Below are 17,438 nucleotides of genomic sequence, written 5' to 3' on the forward strand. Positions count from 1 at the left end.
GGCTGTAAATCTACACCGTCTTCGCCTTTCGCAACGAAGCGTCCACATTTTGCAGCTTTCGGGCTTTGATACCAATCCACACGCCTCTTTCTTTTTCATAGAGCTTCATCAGGGTGTTGACTAAGGAACAAATCTATGGCTGTGCCATAACGACTGGGAGGAATGTCTAACCCTAACCTTACAAGGGCTCGTGTGGCCTCGGCATTTTTATTGGCGACGCTAATTTCGAAGACTGAATATATCGCATCAAAAAAGTGTATTGTGATGTCACTTGCATTCTGCTTATCAGACATCAGCTGCTTGGTTAATCAATAATGTTAAGAATTCAAGCATAGACAGTGTGTATTGTGATTTATCGGGTGCTTTGACTGCTTTCTAATCCTTTGTGATTATAAGTGGCAAAGTACTTTATTCACAAGACCGCTTGCGTAAAATTTTCTCGGAACTTCATGGCGGACAAATGCGGCCGACGGAAGGGCGAGACCAGGCGGACAAAATGTCGGTTTTTGTAGGTTAATAGCGGCCATGGCTGCCTTCAGTTTCGAGGCTACAATTATTTCCGTTTTTGTTAAACACTGAATTATCCAACCAACTGTAGCGCAACTTCTTGTTTTACACTATGTCTCTCGCTAGGTAGCTTATTTGACAGAACAAAGCAATTCCGCAACAACGCTGCGTTGAAAAAATGCGGTACTCACTGCATTGTTGTTGCTACAGCAATTGCCGCACGCTGGCAATTCCTGGTGGAGAAAGCCACGTTCAATCTTTTCTCCGAATGGTCTCACTTTTGTTACGTCACAATCAAACTTCAGTTCCGGGTTAGCGTAAGGGAATATGAATATGACATCATAATAAACATGACAATAAAATAATCAATACAAACTAAAGACGTACTGAAACAATCGCTTTTTACAAATCTTTCCTCACAAACTTGTTGCTGGGTATAAATAGGAGCACCGCGCAATGTTGTCATTTCATCATTGAAAAGTTAAATATGAAGCAAAGTGAAAGGCGCAAGAAAGCAAACATCAAACCTATTAAAGCTTAATTGCTGCAGCGACGCTAAACATAGTCTTTGTGAGAAAGACTAACCATTGCGAATTTGCGAACATACACATTCAATGAAATCTGTTTGAAAACTCTCGACCACCCAGAATTCCTCTCTTCTAAGAAAAAATCGACACCTATGGATATAAATACATTTAAAGCAATGCCTTTGCGATCAACATTTGTGAGATAGCCTATTGCAAGTTAATATTAACGCAATATTTGGTAGTCAGACATTCGGGAATCAGTACTCCATCCCTTAGTTAGACCATGGTTGGGTGAGTTTACTAATCACTGGTTTTCTAAAAACCCGGCTGCAGACGATAAATAAAACTTAACTTTTGCAGACGACCGTAGTCCCAGCCCTGGACTACGCCGTGTGACACAAAACGAAGAAGTTCCTAATGACAAGTTTTTGTGTGTGTTTAGAAAGTAAGGGATATTTTGTGAACGAAACCGTTTTTTCAAGGTTTGGTCTTTTGAAGTGTGTTTAAAATACCTCTATGCTTTAGCTCTTTTTTGGGCTACTTGCAAAAAAATGGTTTGTTTTTGGGATTGGTTTGAAACGTGTTTTTGGTTAGGTAATTTTGTGGAATCTGGCAACTCTGCAAGGTTTGCTTCTTTAAATGTAGCAAACCTCACAAGGTTTGTAGAGGTTTGCGAACTCCGAATTCCTCGCAAAGTTTGCGAACTCCGAATTCCTCGCCTCGCAAATGTCGCGAACTCCGAATTCCTCGCAAAGCTTGAAGATTTCTGCATTTGAAAGCCTACCGCAATAGGTTTTCATAGTCTCCCTAAAGAAGATAGATTTAGACTAGCAGCAAGTAATGATAAGGTTGTCTGTAGTCTAGGCCTATCTATTTGATGCAAACTATGAACAGTTGAAAACCTCATCAGCCATCAATTGTAGAAACCTTTCTCAAGATTTGCGAGGTTTGCTAGGTTTGCTACGTTTAAAGAAGCAAACCTTGTAGAGTTGCCAGATTCCACAAAATTACCCAGCCAAAAACACGTTTTAAACCAATTTTTTTTGCAAGTAGCCCAAAAAGGAGCCAAAGCATATAGGCATTTTAAACACACTTCAAATGACCAAAACTTTTGGAAAAACCGGTTTTGTTTACAAAATATTCCTTACATTCTAAACACACACAAAAATTTGTCATTAGGAACTTCTTCCTTTTGTGTCACACGGCGTAGCCCAGGAACTACGGTCACCTGCAAAAGTTAAGTTTTATTTATCGTCTGCAGCCCGGTTTTTAGAGCACCAGTGATTAGTGAATTCACCCAACCATGGTCTAAGGGATTAAGTACTGATTCTCGAAATGTCTGGCTACCAAATATTGCGTTAATATTATCTTTCAAGTTTCAACATCTCACAAGTCTTGATCGCAAAGGCATTGCTTTAAATGTATTATATCAAAACTAACCACAACCAACAAAGCAGAGATTTTGATATCTTTTTACTGATAAAAATAAGACATCAACACTAAACAAATAACATATTCAAAAGGGTTTTAAAGAACATGCACCCGATAAATAAAACGCCAAGAAAAAAAAAAACCATCTGGCAACTTTGTGGTTTGCTAGGTTTGCGAGGTTTGCTAGGTTTGCTACATTTAAAGACAGCCTTAGAGTTAGCGGAAACTGCGGAAAAATGTTTGCAGAAACTGCGATCAGCGGACTTCGGTTTTTAGCTATTTTTTCTCGATCTTTTCAGGGGGAAAATTTTAAAATGATTGCCGAAACTGCGATCAGCGACTTCGGCTTTTTTTAATGTTTTTCTCGATCTTTTCAAGGTACAAACTGACGGTCCGAACTGTTTATGTTACGAACTAGGTTGCATCCGTTTAGCTGTAAATAACCAACTTTTAAATATCAAATATATATCTTTGTTTGTTTCTTATAAAGTGCACCGCTGCGCATTATCGCTGTTTCTCCTGCGCTGCGCATTACCCAGATTGACTATATGGAGTCACATGATCCGAACATCTACCACCCGCAACTATTTTTATTACTTTGTTTTGAAATGCTTGGAGTTTGTCGACATTGTGTCTTAAAATTGGAACCCCATATTGTTATTGCATATTGTATATGGGGATGCACAAGCGAGTGATATAACTGAAGTCTGGTTTTCGAAGGAATGAAAGATTTCAATTTAGACAAGATGCCGAAGGACCGAGCAAGTTTCAATTTTAGATCATCGATGTGGGGTTTAAATGAAAGTTGATTGTCAATAGTTATTCCAAGATATTTAGAGTGGTCAACATCAAGATTACTGTAGTTTTTTTTTTTTGGCGGAATTACTAATAAACTTGATTTGGAAGTATTGATAGTTAACTTGTTGGCATTTATCCAACTATTAATTTTAACTAGATCCGAATTGAGCTTGTTTTATAACAGACTTAAGTTTTCAGCTTTGACAATGAGACATGTGTCATCGGCGAACAAAATTAAACTCAATTTAATTATTGTTTCTAACACAACTTGTAAACTTGTGATAAATTTTCAATTCTGAAATGCTTTTTTGTATTCAATTCTTAAGTAGGCCTAACTAGCCTTCTTGGTTTTAGGTCAGTTTAAAATAAAATTTAAAAATTTAATAATAGCATGAAATGTCTACAGCTGCAAAATTGACTTTTGCTGGATCTGTTGTATTCACAACTTCAATGGTTGCTTTTGTTCATTGGGATCAACAGAGAAACAAACAGGTATTCATAAGTTTTCTTTTTGTTTGGTTTTTAAATCTTCATCCTCCGACTGACAAAGTCTTGATAGGTTATTCCTGGTAGTTTCACATCAGGCCTGGAAATTCGTTTTTGTTGACGACGGACAAACACGTCCGCCGTCCGGTCTAAGCAGCTATTTCGATGGACAAATTAAGTCTCACGGCGGACACACCAGTTTTAACGTCAATCATCATTCTTAATCACTTTATTTTGATAAGTCTTCGCCATTTGAGAACTATAGCTGCGGTTTAGGCTTTTTAAAATTTCAGCGAAGTCACTCTGAAAGGCTTTTATTAGACCATGGAGGTGCGCTCGAAGCGGAATGGCCTGATTCGGTGAGTCCGATTCGGTGAGTTTGATTCGGTGAGTCCGATTCCTATTCGGTGATTTTTTCAAATTTTCTTTCAAATTATTGGGTACCGTAGCCTAATTATCATTGCCGTGGTAGGGTTAGGGATTAGTGGTTAGAATCTCACCGAATTGGACTCACCGAATAGTAGCAGACCCCGCTTGAAGAGTCAAAGCGCCGTGTAGCTAATAAATATGATGATGATGATAATTATGATGATTTTAAAAAATTTGATATCTATGAACTTTGTGTCATGAAAAAAAATACGCCGCATAACTGATTAATTTGCATTGAACGAGGCCGTGTGGCGTCTTGCGTCAAAATGCTCTCGGCACGAGATCTACACTAACGCGTAACGCTACTATTTTCTGATGTGCAAAGCTTCACTAAGCTTTTTTCTTTAGGTTTATTATTGCGTGTCATGTGAGTGAAAGTGACGAAAAGAATAAACAAAACTAAATTTTATTTCCACACAATTATTTTTACATTACACACAATTAACAGGCCTGCACAATTATTTTTCCCCTCTCCGTGATGCGGTTGCCTCTCCAAAATAGTATCAGTATTCCACAAGATCACGGCAGGCTCGGGGTTATAATCAGCGCAATGGGTAATCGACCGCCGCTTTACCAGTCAGTTTAACTCTTATCTTTGTGGAAAGAAAAGATCCAACCGTGGGAGCTAGCAAGGAATGGCTAGCGTGGAAGCTACACCGTTATGGTTAGCGAATCGCAACCGCTGCTTGCTGTACTAGTGAGTGATCAGCCTTGTGCTGATGGCCGGGAAGAACGTCCCTTCTTCACATGTCCTACCCCTGGCACCTGCTGGTTTTGTTGACTGGTAAAGCGGCATTGCCTAAAATGATGATGAACTGTTTTATTTTGATCAACGACGCACGAGTACAAAATAATTGACAGGACGAGAAGAACATAATAAACATAGCCAGGTCAGAGATGATGAACTGTTTTATTTTGATCAACGACGCACGAGTACAAAATAATTGACACGGCGAGAAGAACACAATAAACATAGCCAGGTCAGAGACTTTAAAGAACCAGCTTGCCACGCCCCGTGGAGGCGGGGAGCGGCGTGATTATGGGGTGGCGATGCACCCAGAAGGGAAGTCCACCAGCTTAGGTCGCGGGGGCCAGGCTGGGGAGTCTAGGTACCTGTGGAAGGAAAGTGTGGATCGAGAATTTTGTGCGACTCGTCCGCAAAAGTTAGAATGGCGGAACCGGCCAGGGAGACAGGCTTAGCTTTCTGCAAACGCAAAAAGGTCAGCTCACGACGGGCCGGGCGACAGAAGTTTTATAAAGCCAGGCAGCGCCCACGTGACCGTAACACAGGTACGTTTGACTCCTATACCCGGTCTGCCCATAGGCAATAAGGCGATGTGAAAATCAAAAAATTTAAAAAAATCAAAAATCGAATTATCACACAGGGTGACTGTTGCTTTGTAGAGTATTTCTGTAAAATTTCACCCAAAAATATTCAGTACCGTAACCTTAAACATGTAGTCGATTTAGTCCTTGGCATTTGTTGCCAGCACAGAGTTGCCAAGTACAAATTTTTTGAAGAAAAAACTTTGTTTATCTTTTTTAAATTGTAAAAATTTCCAATTTTAACAACCACAACAACAATTATTACATATGATGCGACTGCTAGTTGCCCTTTTAGGTAAAGGCTGGCGGTGTACGGTAAGATATTAAACAATCACCTGGCAACCCTATTTTTGTTTGGTCAGCAAATACTGATGATATTCAAGCCTTTTTCACTTCTATGGCAAGAGTAGGAATGCACTGTGCATAAGATGACACTTTGGTTTTGTTGTAGTAATATGTATTACATAATCACACAACGCACTGCATAAATATTCGATTGTTTTCGCCGATTTACATTTGTTTTTTGACAGATATAGTAACTGCAACTCTCCAATGGTAGCTTACACATCAACCAACCAACTTTATATGTGCTTGTAAAACATGCACAAACGAATGAAGAATAAAGACAATGAACAAGAAACAATGGTGAATATCAAAACATTATACGGTACTGCAGCCAATGAAAGAAAGTCAGATTTCGTGTCTGCTTTTGGCAAGACCCTACGTGAAGCAATTCTCGCCTGAATGAAACCATCCCGTCGTTGATAGCCAGCAACACTTCCACAGGCGTTAGTGACTTCCCAAATGAGACGCTGCACAGCCTGAGTATGGGCAGGAAAATGAGGGCATTCAAACTTTGTGTTTATCAAACTCTAGTCCATCCATGTTCAATTGTTCAAGTGTGAAGTAAGGATAGACTCAGTAAGAGTGGCATGGTCCCAATCAAAGAGCACAGTGAGTTGGCATCCAAATTTAATTTATATGGGGTAAAAGTACGGACAGAAACATCACCAGAGTTACTGCCTTTGCGAATATTTTCGAACATGTTCACAGAAAAAGATCGCAGAGCAGGATCATCACTGGATACCGGGGCATTGTTGCATTCAGATGTACCAGGTGCAGCTGGTTCGAAAGGAGAGTCAACGTAAATTTGTGGACGGGTCATGTCACGTTTTCGATCCACACTCTCCCTCCACAGGTACCTCGACTCCCCAGCCTGGCCCCCGCGACCTAAGCTGGTGCACTTACCCCTTCGGGTGCATCGTCACCCCTAAATCACGTCGTTCCCCGCCACCGCGGGGTGTGGCAGGCCGGTTTCTCTCGCCGTGTCAATCATTTGTACTCGTGCGCTGTTGATACGAATAAAACAGTTGAACACAAATACGGTGCGATACTGATGAGCCCAGCCTCATGGGCGAAACACGTGGGTATCGCTGTCAATTCTTGCTACAAATCGGCTGCCCAGAAACTTATCGTTTATTGGAGGTCTGATTGGCTAGTGTGGAAGCTACACCGTTATGGCTAGCGAATCGCAACTGCTGCTCGCTGTACTAGTGAGTAGTGAGTGATCAGCCTTGTGCTGATGGCCAGGAAGAACGTCCCTTCTTCACTACTGTGTATTATGAAATCTTTGGATCTTGCATAGAAAAACTTTTGTTTTGTGATGTGTTTATACAGCTATAGCATCATACATTGCTTATCAAATTTTTGGCTGCAAAATTTAAAGCTGATAGTTTTTATTTTTTAAGGAACTACGACAAGTTCTTGTTGAAGATATAAAAAAACAAGAAGAAAAGCAACGTAAAAGAGAAGAAAATTTAAAAAGATTAAAGGAAGAGCAAGAACTGAACAATCTATTACTGGCGCAACGAAAGAAAAATGGTCAAACCCAGATGTTGGAATGAAATTTTTCAGACATTCCAGTACAATGCTCTTTCCAGAAATTTTTGCATGTTACAGAATTATCCATTAAAGCCATACAATGTTTTATTTTTGGGAAGTGATAGTTTTGCTGTGACTTGCTTAAATCGTTTAAAGGAAAATATTGATTGCAAACACAGTGAAGAAAGGGTTGTTGAACACTTGGAGGTGATTTTTTTTTGAATTTATGGTTTTCCTATTGATTGACATGCGCTTAGAGAAGAAGTTGTTCTAAAAATAAGCTTGCATGTGAAATTCTAAGAGCAATTTTAATATTAGTTTCTCAATGCATAGGCTAGTTGTTTTATATCGTATACCTATCACCTAAAGGCTATCCTGACAATAAGAGAAAAGAAACAAACATTTATATAGAAGTATAACACTTTAAGGTTTTCACAAGAAAATTGTGGAGCGACAATTATTTCCCAACCAACCATCATGTTAAACAAACTACCAGCACCACTTATGACAATTTCACCACCATTCCATACAAAGAGTCTTTGGGCACTGAACCTAGCCAGAGTTGAAATCGCTATGAATCCGTTTCGAATAATTGATAGTATTTTGTCACTACCCAAAGATTTTGTGCTTGCGACATACGTTAGTGTGTGTTGGCCAGACTGAATGCAGCATAAGTTCCCTGTTTAAACAACATTTGTCAACACCCTGTCAAAAACATGGAATACAAAAAGTCAGCTCTGTACTCGCACATGCTCATTAAAGTTCACAAAATAAACTGGTCAGAAACTAAAATAAGTCTTATGTTGATGGGCAGACTTCATTGCAACGTCATGCTACCGTTTTGACTCCAATGTTTGGTTTGTCTCCGTTGCTAGGGCTTGTACTAAATTGTTTGAAAATGTTACGTTATTCGTAAAAAAAAAGAGGAAAATTCTCACATTACTTGTTCACTATTCTAAATCATGGGTTTTCATTAACTTTTTTTTCTCGCTTTCACCCCCACCGCAAGACGGAATGGCCCGTTTCGGTGAGTTCCCTATTCGGTGAGAGCCCTGTTCGATGATTTTTTTTTAAATTGTCGGGTACCGTAGCCTAATTATCATTGCCGTTTTAAGGGTAGGGGTTAGGGTCTTATTTCAACGTTTAGCGACGTCCGCTAAAACGATGTAAAAGCGGCAATGATAATTAGGTTACGGTACCCAATCATTTTCAAAAAAAAATTCAAAAAATCACCGAATAGGGAACTCTCCGAAAAAGACTCTCACCGAATCAGACTCACCGAATAGTAGCAGACCACACTGCAGAATATGAATTCTGAAATTTATTCTGTACGTTTTTTGCTCTGAAGATGCACACCGCCGAGGTGCTCGAAACTTCTTATAAAGTTTTCTTGTTATAAAGAAAGTATTTGATTTGCTATTTTACTCCAGGCAGATTAAAAAAAACGTGAATTTAAAAATTGATTTTGCGTTACGGAGAAGGAAGCATTTTCATGTATTTTCATCCTTGTTTGCTAAATTCCGTAACATTTTACAGGTTGTATGCCCAGCACGCAGTGACACTGCTGTTCGCAAATATGCAAAGAAACATTCTTTACCGATACATACATGGCCAGTTGCACTTGCACCAAACAAGTTTGATGTAGGTGTTGTGGTTTCATTTGGAAAACTAATGCCTTCATCGCTCATTGAAAGGTTTCCGTATGGAATGATCAATGTTCACGGGAGTCATTTACCAGCTTTTCGTGGTGCGGCTCCCATTGCTAGAGCAATTGAATGCGGTTGCAAAACCACTGGAGTTACTGTTATGCAGGTACAAATGCAATAAAATAGTAAACAAGGCAGAATTCTAGCAGTTATTAAACCTTGTTTTGCTAGTTTAATTTACAGTGACTTCAAAACAATTGTTCTTGCTGTATTTTTGTCTGTTTAGTTATGAATGATCAGATGTAATGCTACCCACAATCAAAAATATCAGGCATTTTGCGTATATGTAGCCTATAAATGAACCAAATAGTGATGGAACAAACTCCTTCCATTCAACTCCGACCCAGAGGTGCATATATGGTCGTTCATGACCTACGAAAAATCTAATCATTTGCATCATTGTGATAGCTTATTATAGAATGCAAGAATACACAGCTTGTTACATGCGTCTTAAACGTGTATGTAAGATTGAAAATTTGATCAAGGAAGTCAATCAAAGATATTCAAGATCTTAAAAACGATACTACATCGGATGGGTAGAAAAAATTGCTAAACTTGAAATCTACCTAAAAGTTTACTAAATGCACCTTCTAATCTAAAGGACCTTAACATTGCCATAAAGAACTTTCTTAAGAGCTCTGGTTACCACTTCGCTGTTTGGTGAGAGTGGTGTATTAACGACCGCTCGGTTGGAACATTAATTATATGAAGTATATATAGTATATATTACCAAGGCTCCTATTGCTGAAATTGAACGTGAAATGAGTTTTAACTAGGAGTTACGACTACTTTGTGATTCGATCGAGCTTTGGATGGAAGACGTTACTTTGAAGTTGATTTCAACTTATTCGTTTATTTCAGATCGCTCCTAAAAAATTTGATCATGGCTTGATACTTGACAGAAGTTTTGAGATTCCGATCGGCGAAGAGGAGACTGCTCAGCTGGTTACCGATGAACTTGCCAATGTTGGAGCTGATCTCTGCGTGAAAACGTTGCAGAATCTTCGTTTCAAATTGTCAAATGCTCTTGTTCAAGATCTGGCTGATGTAACTTATGCTCCAAAAATCACTATTCAAGATACATATATTAACTGGGAAGAGTTTGATGCCAAAACTATAATTAATAAATTCAGGGCCTATGGATATCTTAAACAGTTCCACTTACGTTGCCTGTACAAAGAAAATGTGATCAAATTAGCAGATTTTGCGCTTTTTTCCCAGAACAATTTGCCACCAAATTCCAATGCAACTAAACCAGGACAGATTTTTTTTGTTAAATCTTCAAAATCACTTGTTATTGCTTGCGAAGTTGGCTTTGTGAAATGCGCAAGACTGATTGTAAGCAATCGTGCTCCCATGACTGGGATTGATTTTTACAACGGTTTCATGCAGGCTGCGATTAAAAGTGGAAAAGAAATTCGTTTTGAAAGTATGAAAGTGGGCTAGTGCGATGCAATCATTGTTTTTCTTTTTCGATGTGAAAATAAAGACAACATTTTAATAAGGCACTTCGTTTTTTTTATCCAAATGGAATAGTTTTACGATAGCTAGCCCAAGGCCCACGATAACTTTAAGGGCTCGAAAACATGAAAAGAACTAGGTTATATACTTATAGCGTATTCTTTGAATACAGTATTTGTTTCTTGTAAATGTCTTGATTTGGGGCACAAAGATCTTCTCATCGGCCTTGATTGATAGGCCTATTTTGCTGGGAACAAAACCAGATTGACCTATAAATATTTTAGCAATAATATGAATCGTGGAAATCGACCGATGTTTGGGGACTCTTCAATTTTGACAAGACTTTAAACACCACTTTTTGTAAGCCTATGCACAGGCATGGATGAACCATTTTAAAAGTAGGTGGGCCCAGAGGCGCAGCAGTCAAAATTAATCCAAGACCCCCCATAACATTGTTGCATTCCGAATACTTGAAGTCGTTTATACATTGTTTTTCATGATTGCCTTTCTTGCCAGCAAACGAAAATTTACCATTTTTGAGCCCGATTTGGCCAAAAAATTACAAATTTGTTAAATTGCTCTTAGCGCTGTAGCCTACAATATATGGCGATGTAAACACAAATAAAAAGGCAGCAATACACACACAGTTATAATACCACTTGGGAGTAATAATCGGCAGCATAGGCTTATATAGTAGCTTACGTGCATATGTAATGATATCATTGTTTTAACCATAGAGACCTCAGAGAATAATTAGATTGATTTTTATCTTTATATTTTAAAGAGTCAGCAAATAGTGAAAAAAAGACCTAACTTTTAGACAGTTTCAGTCAAACAGCAATGATCGCAAAAATCTGCAAAATGTGACAAGTCAGGCACGACCTCCAGGTAGCCAAGCCTTAACTTTTTTCAACAAGGAATGGTCAGCCTTAACAAAATTGTTGAATTATTTGCAAGAAATATGATTAAAACAGTAGGCTGCACATAACCATTAAGATGCTAAAAACGGCGTGAACTAAAAAGCTGTTCTTTTCCTTGCAAAGCTGTGTGTACGCCTAGGCCTATCCATGCCACGATTTCTTTTGCTGTAGGTTAGGTGTTATACACATTGCACTTTTAGACATTTGTTTCAAGTAACAAACGAACCAAACTGAGTTGGTAATCAACAACGTCCACAAGCGTTGTATCAATATAAAACGTATGAAGGAAAAAGAATAATTTTTTGTAAAAGTGTGAGAATGGCCTTTAAAATGTCGTTTAATATCTTAGTGAACCAAGCAATGAACGTTCAACAACACTTCCATAAAATGCGCCAATTTTTTGTACAATTTATAAATCAGCGTGTTACATTCGTATACAAGATGTTTAGAAAACAAATAGCCTACAAGCCGTTGCTGAAACGTCATCAAGCAATATAATCCCGTTGAAAATATAAGCATGAAAACCCAAACTGTCAAAAAAGAGGACATTTAAGCATTTTTTAGTGTCCTCGGAGGACAATTCATTTTTCTTGAAAAAAGAGGACAAATCCTCTTAAAAGAGGACGTATGGTAGCCCTAAGGTAAGGGTCGTTTAAAGTTATTCCAATGCGATGTCCAGCCACACTGTCCCAGTGGTTGATTAAAACGTCTGTTTTCGAATTTCGAAAATGTCTGTGAGCTTATAGGGTTGCTTATTTTAAGTTTGTAAATGTCCTGTAAACACTAGTGTGCGTTCACCGTTATTGGATTTCACGACCAGTGTTTCTTTATGCAAGTTTTTGTTGGCAAAATAATTCGGTGTGCCAACTCAATTTATAATAAATAGGAAAAATATTATATATAAATTTAAAGACTTTTTTCTGATATGAAAATATTTAGCTTAGTGCTGCAAAATGTTGTTAATCAACCATTCTTGCCATGCTGATAAGCACCGCAAATGATATTTGTCTAATAATCAAGGAAAGACGGTTTTATAGACTCTCATAAAAAGGATAAAAAACCAACTCATTGCTTTTTTATAGGGAACACTGTTCATGAGTTACGATAAAAACGTTTTTCGGTGATTTCCACAAGCGTTTGTTTCATGGTGCCTGATTTCTTTCTCCCTCTTATTGGCAGGGAATGGGATGGGATGGAATGGAAGACAGATTTTGGGATGGAAAATGTCAAGGATGGAAAAGAATAGAAGATCTTGATGATGGGATGGAAGACAATCTTCCATCATTCCATCCCAATTCCATCATTAACTTTCTAATGCTTTATCAAGACATGCAAAATATTACGTTGCTTGCTGAAATAATTCGATTTTCGGTTCGTATTAAACCAACGAGACTGTTGCCTGACGCGTATTTGTCAAACCTGCTGTCGTTAGGCAGAATTGACGAATCAGAAAGCTATGGTTTTTAGGTTTATTTGTGGCATATTCAACGCGGAGATCACAAAATGTGAAGATGGAAGAGATTTCTGAGATGAAATGGAATGGAAGAAAATCTCAGAATGGAAGATGGAAAAAACGTCTTCCATTCCATCCCACACCCTGGTTATTGGAGCCTATTTTTCGCTGATATGTTTGGAGGTCACTATTGTTGCCTGTATTGCGATGTGTCAAACATTTCCATGTTTACTGAAACTGTTAATGGCAAGATATCTTTTATAAAGCGATGTGACACCACTCTTTGCTTGGCGATGAATATTCTGATGAAACCGCTCGCCTAGCTATAAGTGCGCAAAACAAGTGGCCTCGTTTATTTGTTGCTGAGGTATTCTAAGATTTAAGAACACGTAACGCTGGATACTGGGTACGAAATGCGTTCTTTTCTAGCACAAAAGTCAACCTACCCAACATTTTATTAGTGCGGCCCGCCACAGCTCGCCTATGTGCCAAAGTGGCCCGCATGCAAAAAAGGTTGGTGACCCCTGTTTTAGCGTTTGAAATGCAAAATTTGAAGGACTTGAGCCAAGGACGAATACAGAGAGGAATTTTTGCGTACGTCCCCTCTTCCAGTCAAAATTGTCTCAAAACCTCAAAAAATGTGGCAAATGTTAAAGAGCTTTTGCTCGTGATTTTAGATTTGTTGAAATAAATTTTTGATTTTAAATTGTGCTGAAAGGCAAAAATTTTGCGCCTTCGGCGGATAACATGCTGCCTAAGATAGCTAGCCCAAGGCCCACGATAACATTGTTGCATTCCGAATACTTGAAGTCGTTTATACATTGTTTTTCATGATTGCCTTTCTTGCCAGCAAACGAAAATTTACCATTTTTGAGCCCGATTTGGCCAAAAAATTACAAATTTGTTAAATTGCTCTTAGCGCTGTAGCCTACAATATATGGCGATGTAAACACAAATAAAAAGGCAGCAATACACACACAGTTATAATACCACTTGGGAGTAATAATCGGCAGCATAGGCTTATATAGTAGCTTACGTGCATATGTAATGATATCATTGTTTTAACCATAGAGACCTCAGAGAATAATTAGATTGATTTTTATCTTTATATTTTAAAGAGTCAGCAAATAGTGAAAAAAAGACCTAACTTTTAGACAGTTTCAGTCAAACAGCAATGATCGCAAAAATCTGCAAAATGTGACAAGTCAGGCACGACCTCCAGGTAGCCAAGCCTTAACTTTTTTCAACAAGGAATGGTCAGCCTTAACAAAATTGTTGAATTATTTGCAAGAAATATGATTAAAACAGTAGGCTGCACATAACCATTAAGATGCTAAAAACGGCGTGAACTAAAAAGCTGTTCTTTTCCTTGCAAAGCTGTGTGTACGCCTAGGCCTATCCATGCCACGATTTCTTTTGCTGTAGGTTAGGTGTTATACACATTGCACTTTTAGACATTTGTTTCAAGTAACAAACGAACCAAACTGAGTTGGTAATCAACAACGTCCACAAGCGTTGTATCAATATAAAACGTATGAAGGAAAAAGAATAATTTTTTGTAAAAGTGTGAGAATGGCCTTTAAAATGTCGTTTAATATCTTAGTGAACCAAGCAATGAACGTTCAACAACACTTCCATAAAATGCGCCAATTTTTTGTACAATTTATAAATCAGCGTGTTACATTCGTATACAAGATGTTTAGAAAACAAATAGCCTACAAGCCGTTGCTGAAACGTCATCAAGCAATATAATCCCGTTGAAAATATAAGCATGAAAACCCAAACTGTCAAAAAAGAGGACATTTAAGCATTTTTTAGTGTCCTCGGAGGACAATTCATTTTTCTTGAAAAAAGAGGACAAATCCTCTTAAAAGAGGACGTATGGTAGCCCTAAGGTAAGGGTCGTTTAAAGTTATTCCAATGCGATGTCCAGCCACACTGTCCCAGTGGTTGATTAAAACGTCTGTTTTCGAATTTCGAAAATGTCTGTGAGCTTATAGGGTTGCTTATTTTAAGTTTGTAAATGTCCTGTAAACACTAGTGTGCGTTCACCGTTATTGGATTTCACGACCAGTGTTTCTTTATGCAAGTTTTTGTTGGCAAAATAATTCGGTGTGCCAACTCAATTTATAATAAATAGGAAAAATATTATATATAAATTTAAAGACTTTTTTCTGATATGAAAATATTTAGCTTAGTGCTGCAAAATGTTGTTAATCAACCATTCTTGCCATGCTGATAAGCACCGCAAATGATATTTGTCTAATAATCAAGGAAAGACGGTTTTATAGACTCTCATAAAAAGGATAAAAAACCAACTCATTGCTTTTTTATAGGGAACACTGTTCATGAGTTACGATAAAAACGTTTTTCGGTGATTTCCACAAGCGTTTGTTTCATGGTGCCTGATTTCTTTCTCCCTCTTATTGGCAGGGAATGGGATGGGATGGAATGGAAGACAGATTTTGGGATGGAAAATGTCAAGGATGGAAAAGAATAGAAGATCTTGATGATGGGATGGAAGACAATCTTCCATCATTCCATCCCAATTCCATCATTAACTTTCTAATGCTTTATCAAGACATGCAAAATATTACGTTGCTTGCTGAAATAATTCGATTTTCGGTTCGTATTAAACCAACGAGACTGTTGCCTGACGCGTATTTGTCAAACCTGCTGTCGTTAGGCAGAATTGACGAATCAGAAAGCTATGGTTTTTAGGTTTATTTGTGGCATATTCAACGCGGAGATCACAAAATGTGAAGATGGAAGAGATTTCTGAGATGAAATGGAATGGAAGAAAATCTCAGAATGGAAGATGGAAAAAACGTCTTCCATTCCATCCCACACCCTGGTTATTGGAGCCTATTTTTCGCTGATATGTTTGGAGGTCACTATTGTTGCCTGTATTGCGATGTGTCAAACATTTCCATGTTTACTGAAACTGTTAATGGCAAGATATCTTTTATAAAGCGATGTGACACCACTCTTTGCTTGGCGATGAATATTCTGATGAAACCGCTCGCCTAGCTATAAGTGCGCAAAACAAGTGGCCTCGTTTATTTGTTGCTGAGGTATTCTAAGATTTAAGAACACGTAACGCTGGATACTGGGTACGAAATGCGTTCTTTTCTAGCACAAAAGTCAACCTACCCAACATTTTATTAGTGCGGCCCGCCACAGCTCGCCTATGTGCCAAAGTGGCCCGCATGCAAAAAAGGTTGGTGACCCCTGTTTTAGCGTTTGAAATGCAAAATTTGAAGGACTTGAGCCAAGGACGAATACAGAGAGGAATTTTTGCGTACGTCCCCTCTTCCAGTCAAAATTGTCTCAAAACCTCAAAAAATGTGGCAAATGTTAAAGAGCTTTTGCTCGTGATTTTAGATTTGTTGAAATAAATTTTTGATTTTAAATTGTGCTGAAAGGCAAAAATTTTGCGCCTTCGGCGGATAACATGCTGCCTAAGACGCTGCACAAAAAATTGAAGCTTTCAGTATTGCAAAGGGGAAACTGGGGGGGATCTCCCAGAAGTATATGTGATTCGATAATCCAATAAACCCCTGTCGATGCCAAAACATTGTTCCCGCCCCTGCTTAAATTACTCCCCCCCCCCACTTTCAGGAAGTGTCCAGAGCCCCTGGGTGCTGCATATTTTTAACTATTAAGTTTTGCATAGGATATTACATAGGCCTAATTTTGCTTTTTTTACCATAGCGTTGTTAGGCTACTGGTTAACTTTAGTCTGCACAAAACAACGTACAAGAACTGGGTGAAAAATATCGAATGCTTTCCTATAGTTAAAGCCTTTGCAACGTCTGAACTGAAAACTTAAACGATATAATCACCTCAAGTAGAGAAATGGGCGATTGCGAAAAAAACATAGTTTTTAATCTTTTCTGGCAAAAATGAACTGAAAACAATACACTGGAATTTCAAGCGCCTCGCAAACCTTCAAAAAACGGCTCGCGACCGCCAGGTTGAAAAGCCCTGCTATAAACTCAATTTCGGTAAAAGTGGCGCCTATACGTGGTTTTGAAAATGGGCTCTTCATATGTATTGACTCAACTCAGTCATTCGTTTTTTAGCAAAAGCTGTACTGTAGGGGAGACTCGGGTAAGTTGGCCCAGCAAAATGAAAAATTGAATTTTTGAGCTGATAACAAAACATATGTTAAAGCGAATGCTATTGAAGAGTAGAGAATTCATCACTCTAAAAGTGGACATATTCTTGCATCAAACAAACATTCTTAGGTATATAATTTTTCAAGTTTTCCGAAAAAAATAAAATGGACCATCTTGCCTTCATGTGCGGGTAATTTGGCCCACCATGGAAGGTAAGTTGGCCACGTGGAAAACATGTCCATCTACGGTATATTAAACAGTGGAAAAGTTCTCTTTCTCCCCAATTTTATTTTCTTTCTAATTATTTCTTGGTTTTATAGAGGCATAGCCTACATACCGTACATAATTTATTCTATGTATGCATTCATGTATGGTTTATAATATAATCTACT

General features: G+C 38.3%; 1 protein-coding gene across 2 annotated transcripts; it reads left to right on the forward strand.

The window, feature by feature from the left end:
* Positions 1-3,615: 3,615 nt before the first annotated feature.
* Positions 3,616-10,596, forward strand: LOC145774191 (methionyl-tRNA formyltransferase, mitochondrial-like). 2 transcript variants are annotated; one of them, XM_082585366.1, is made up of 4 exons: positions 3,616-3,755; positions 7,253-7,592; positions 8,922-9,197; positions 9,953-10,596. In XM_082585366.1, the coding sequence occupies exons 2-4, from the start codon at positions 7,383-7,385 to the stop codon at positions 10,535-10,537; spliced, it is 1,071 nt and encodes a 356-aa protein (XP_082441492.1). In that variant the 5' UTR covers positions 3,616-3,755; positions 7,253-7,382; the 3' UTR covers positions 10,538-10,596. The 2 variants fall into 2 exon arrangements, with proteins under 2 accessions (XP_082441492.1, XP_082441501.1); XM_082585375.1 differs by lacking the exon at positions 7,253-7,592 and having other exon boundaries at positions 3,622-3,755.
* Positions 10,597-17,438: the final 6,842 nt, after the last annotated feature.

The sequence above is a fragment of the Aplidium turbinatum genome, chromosome 1, assembly GCF_918807975.1.
Source record: "Aplidium turbinatum chromosome 1, kaAplTurb1.1, whole genome shotgun sequence".
Lineage (NCBI taxonomy): Eukaryota > Metazoa > Chordata > Ascidiacea > Aplousobranchia > Polyclinidae > Aplidium > Aplidium turbinatum.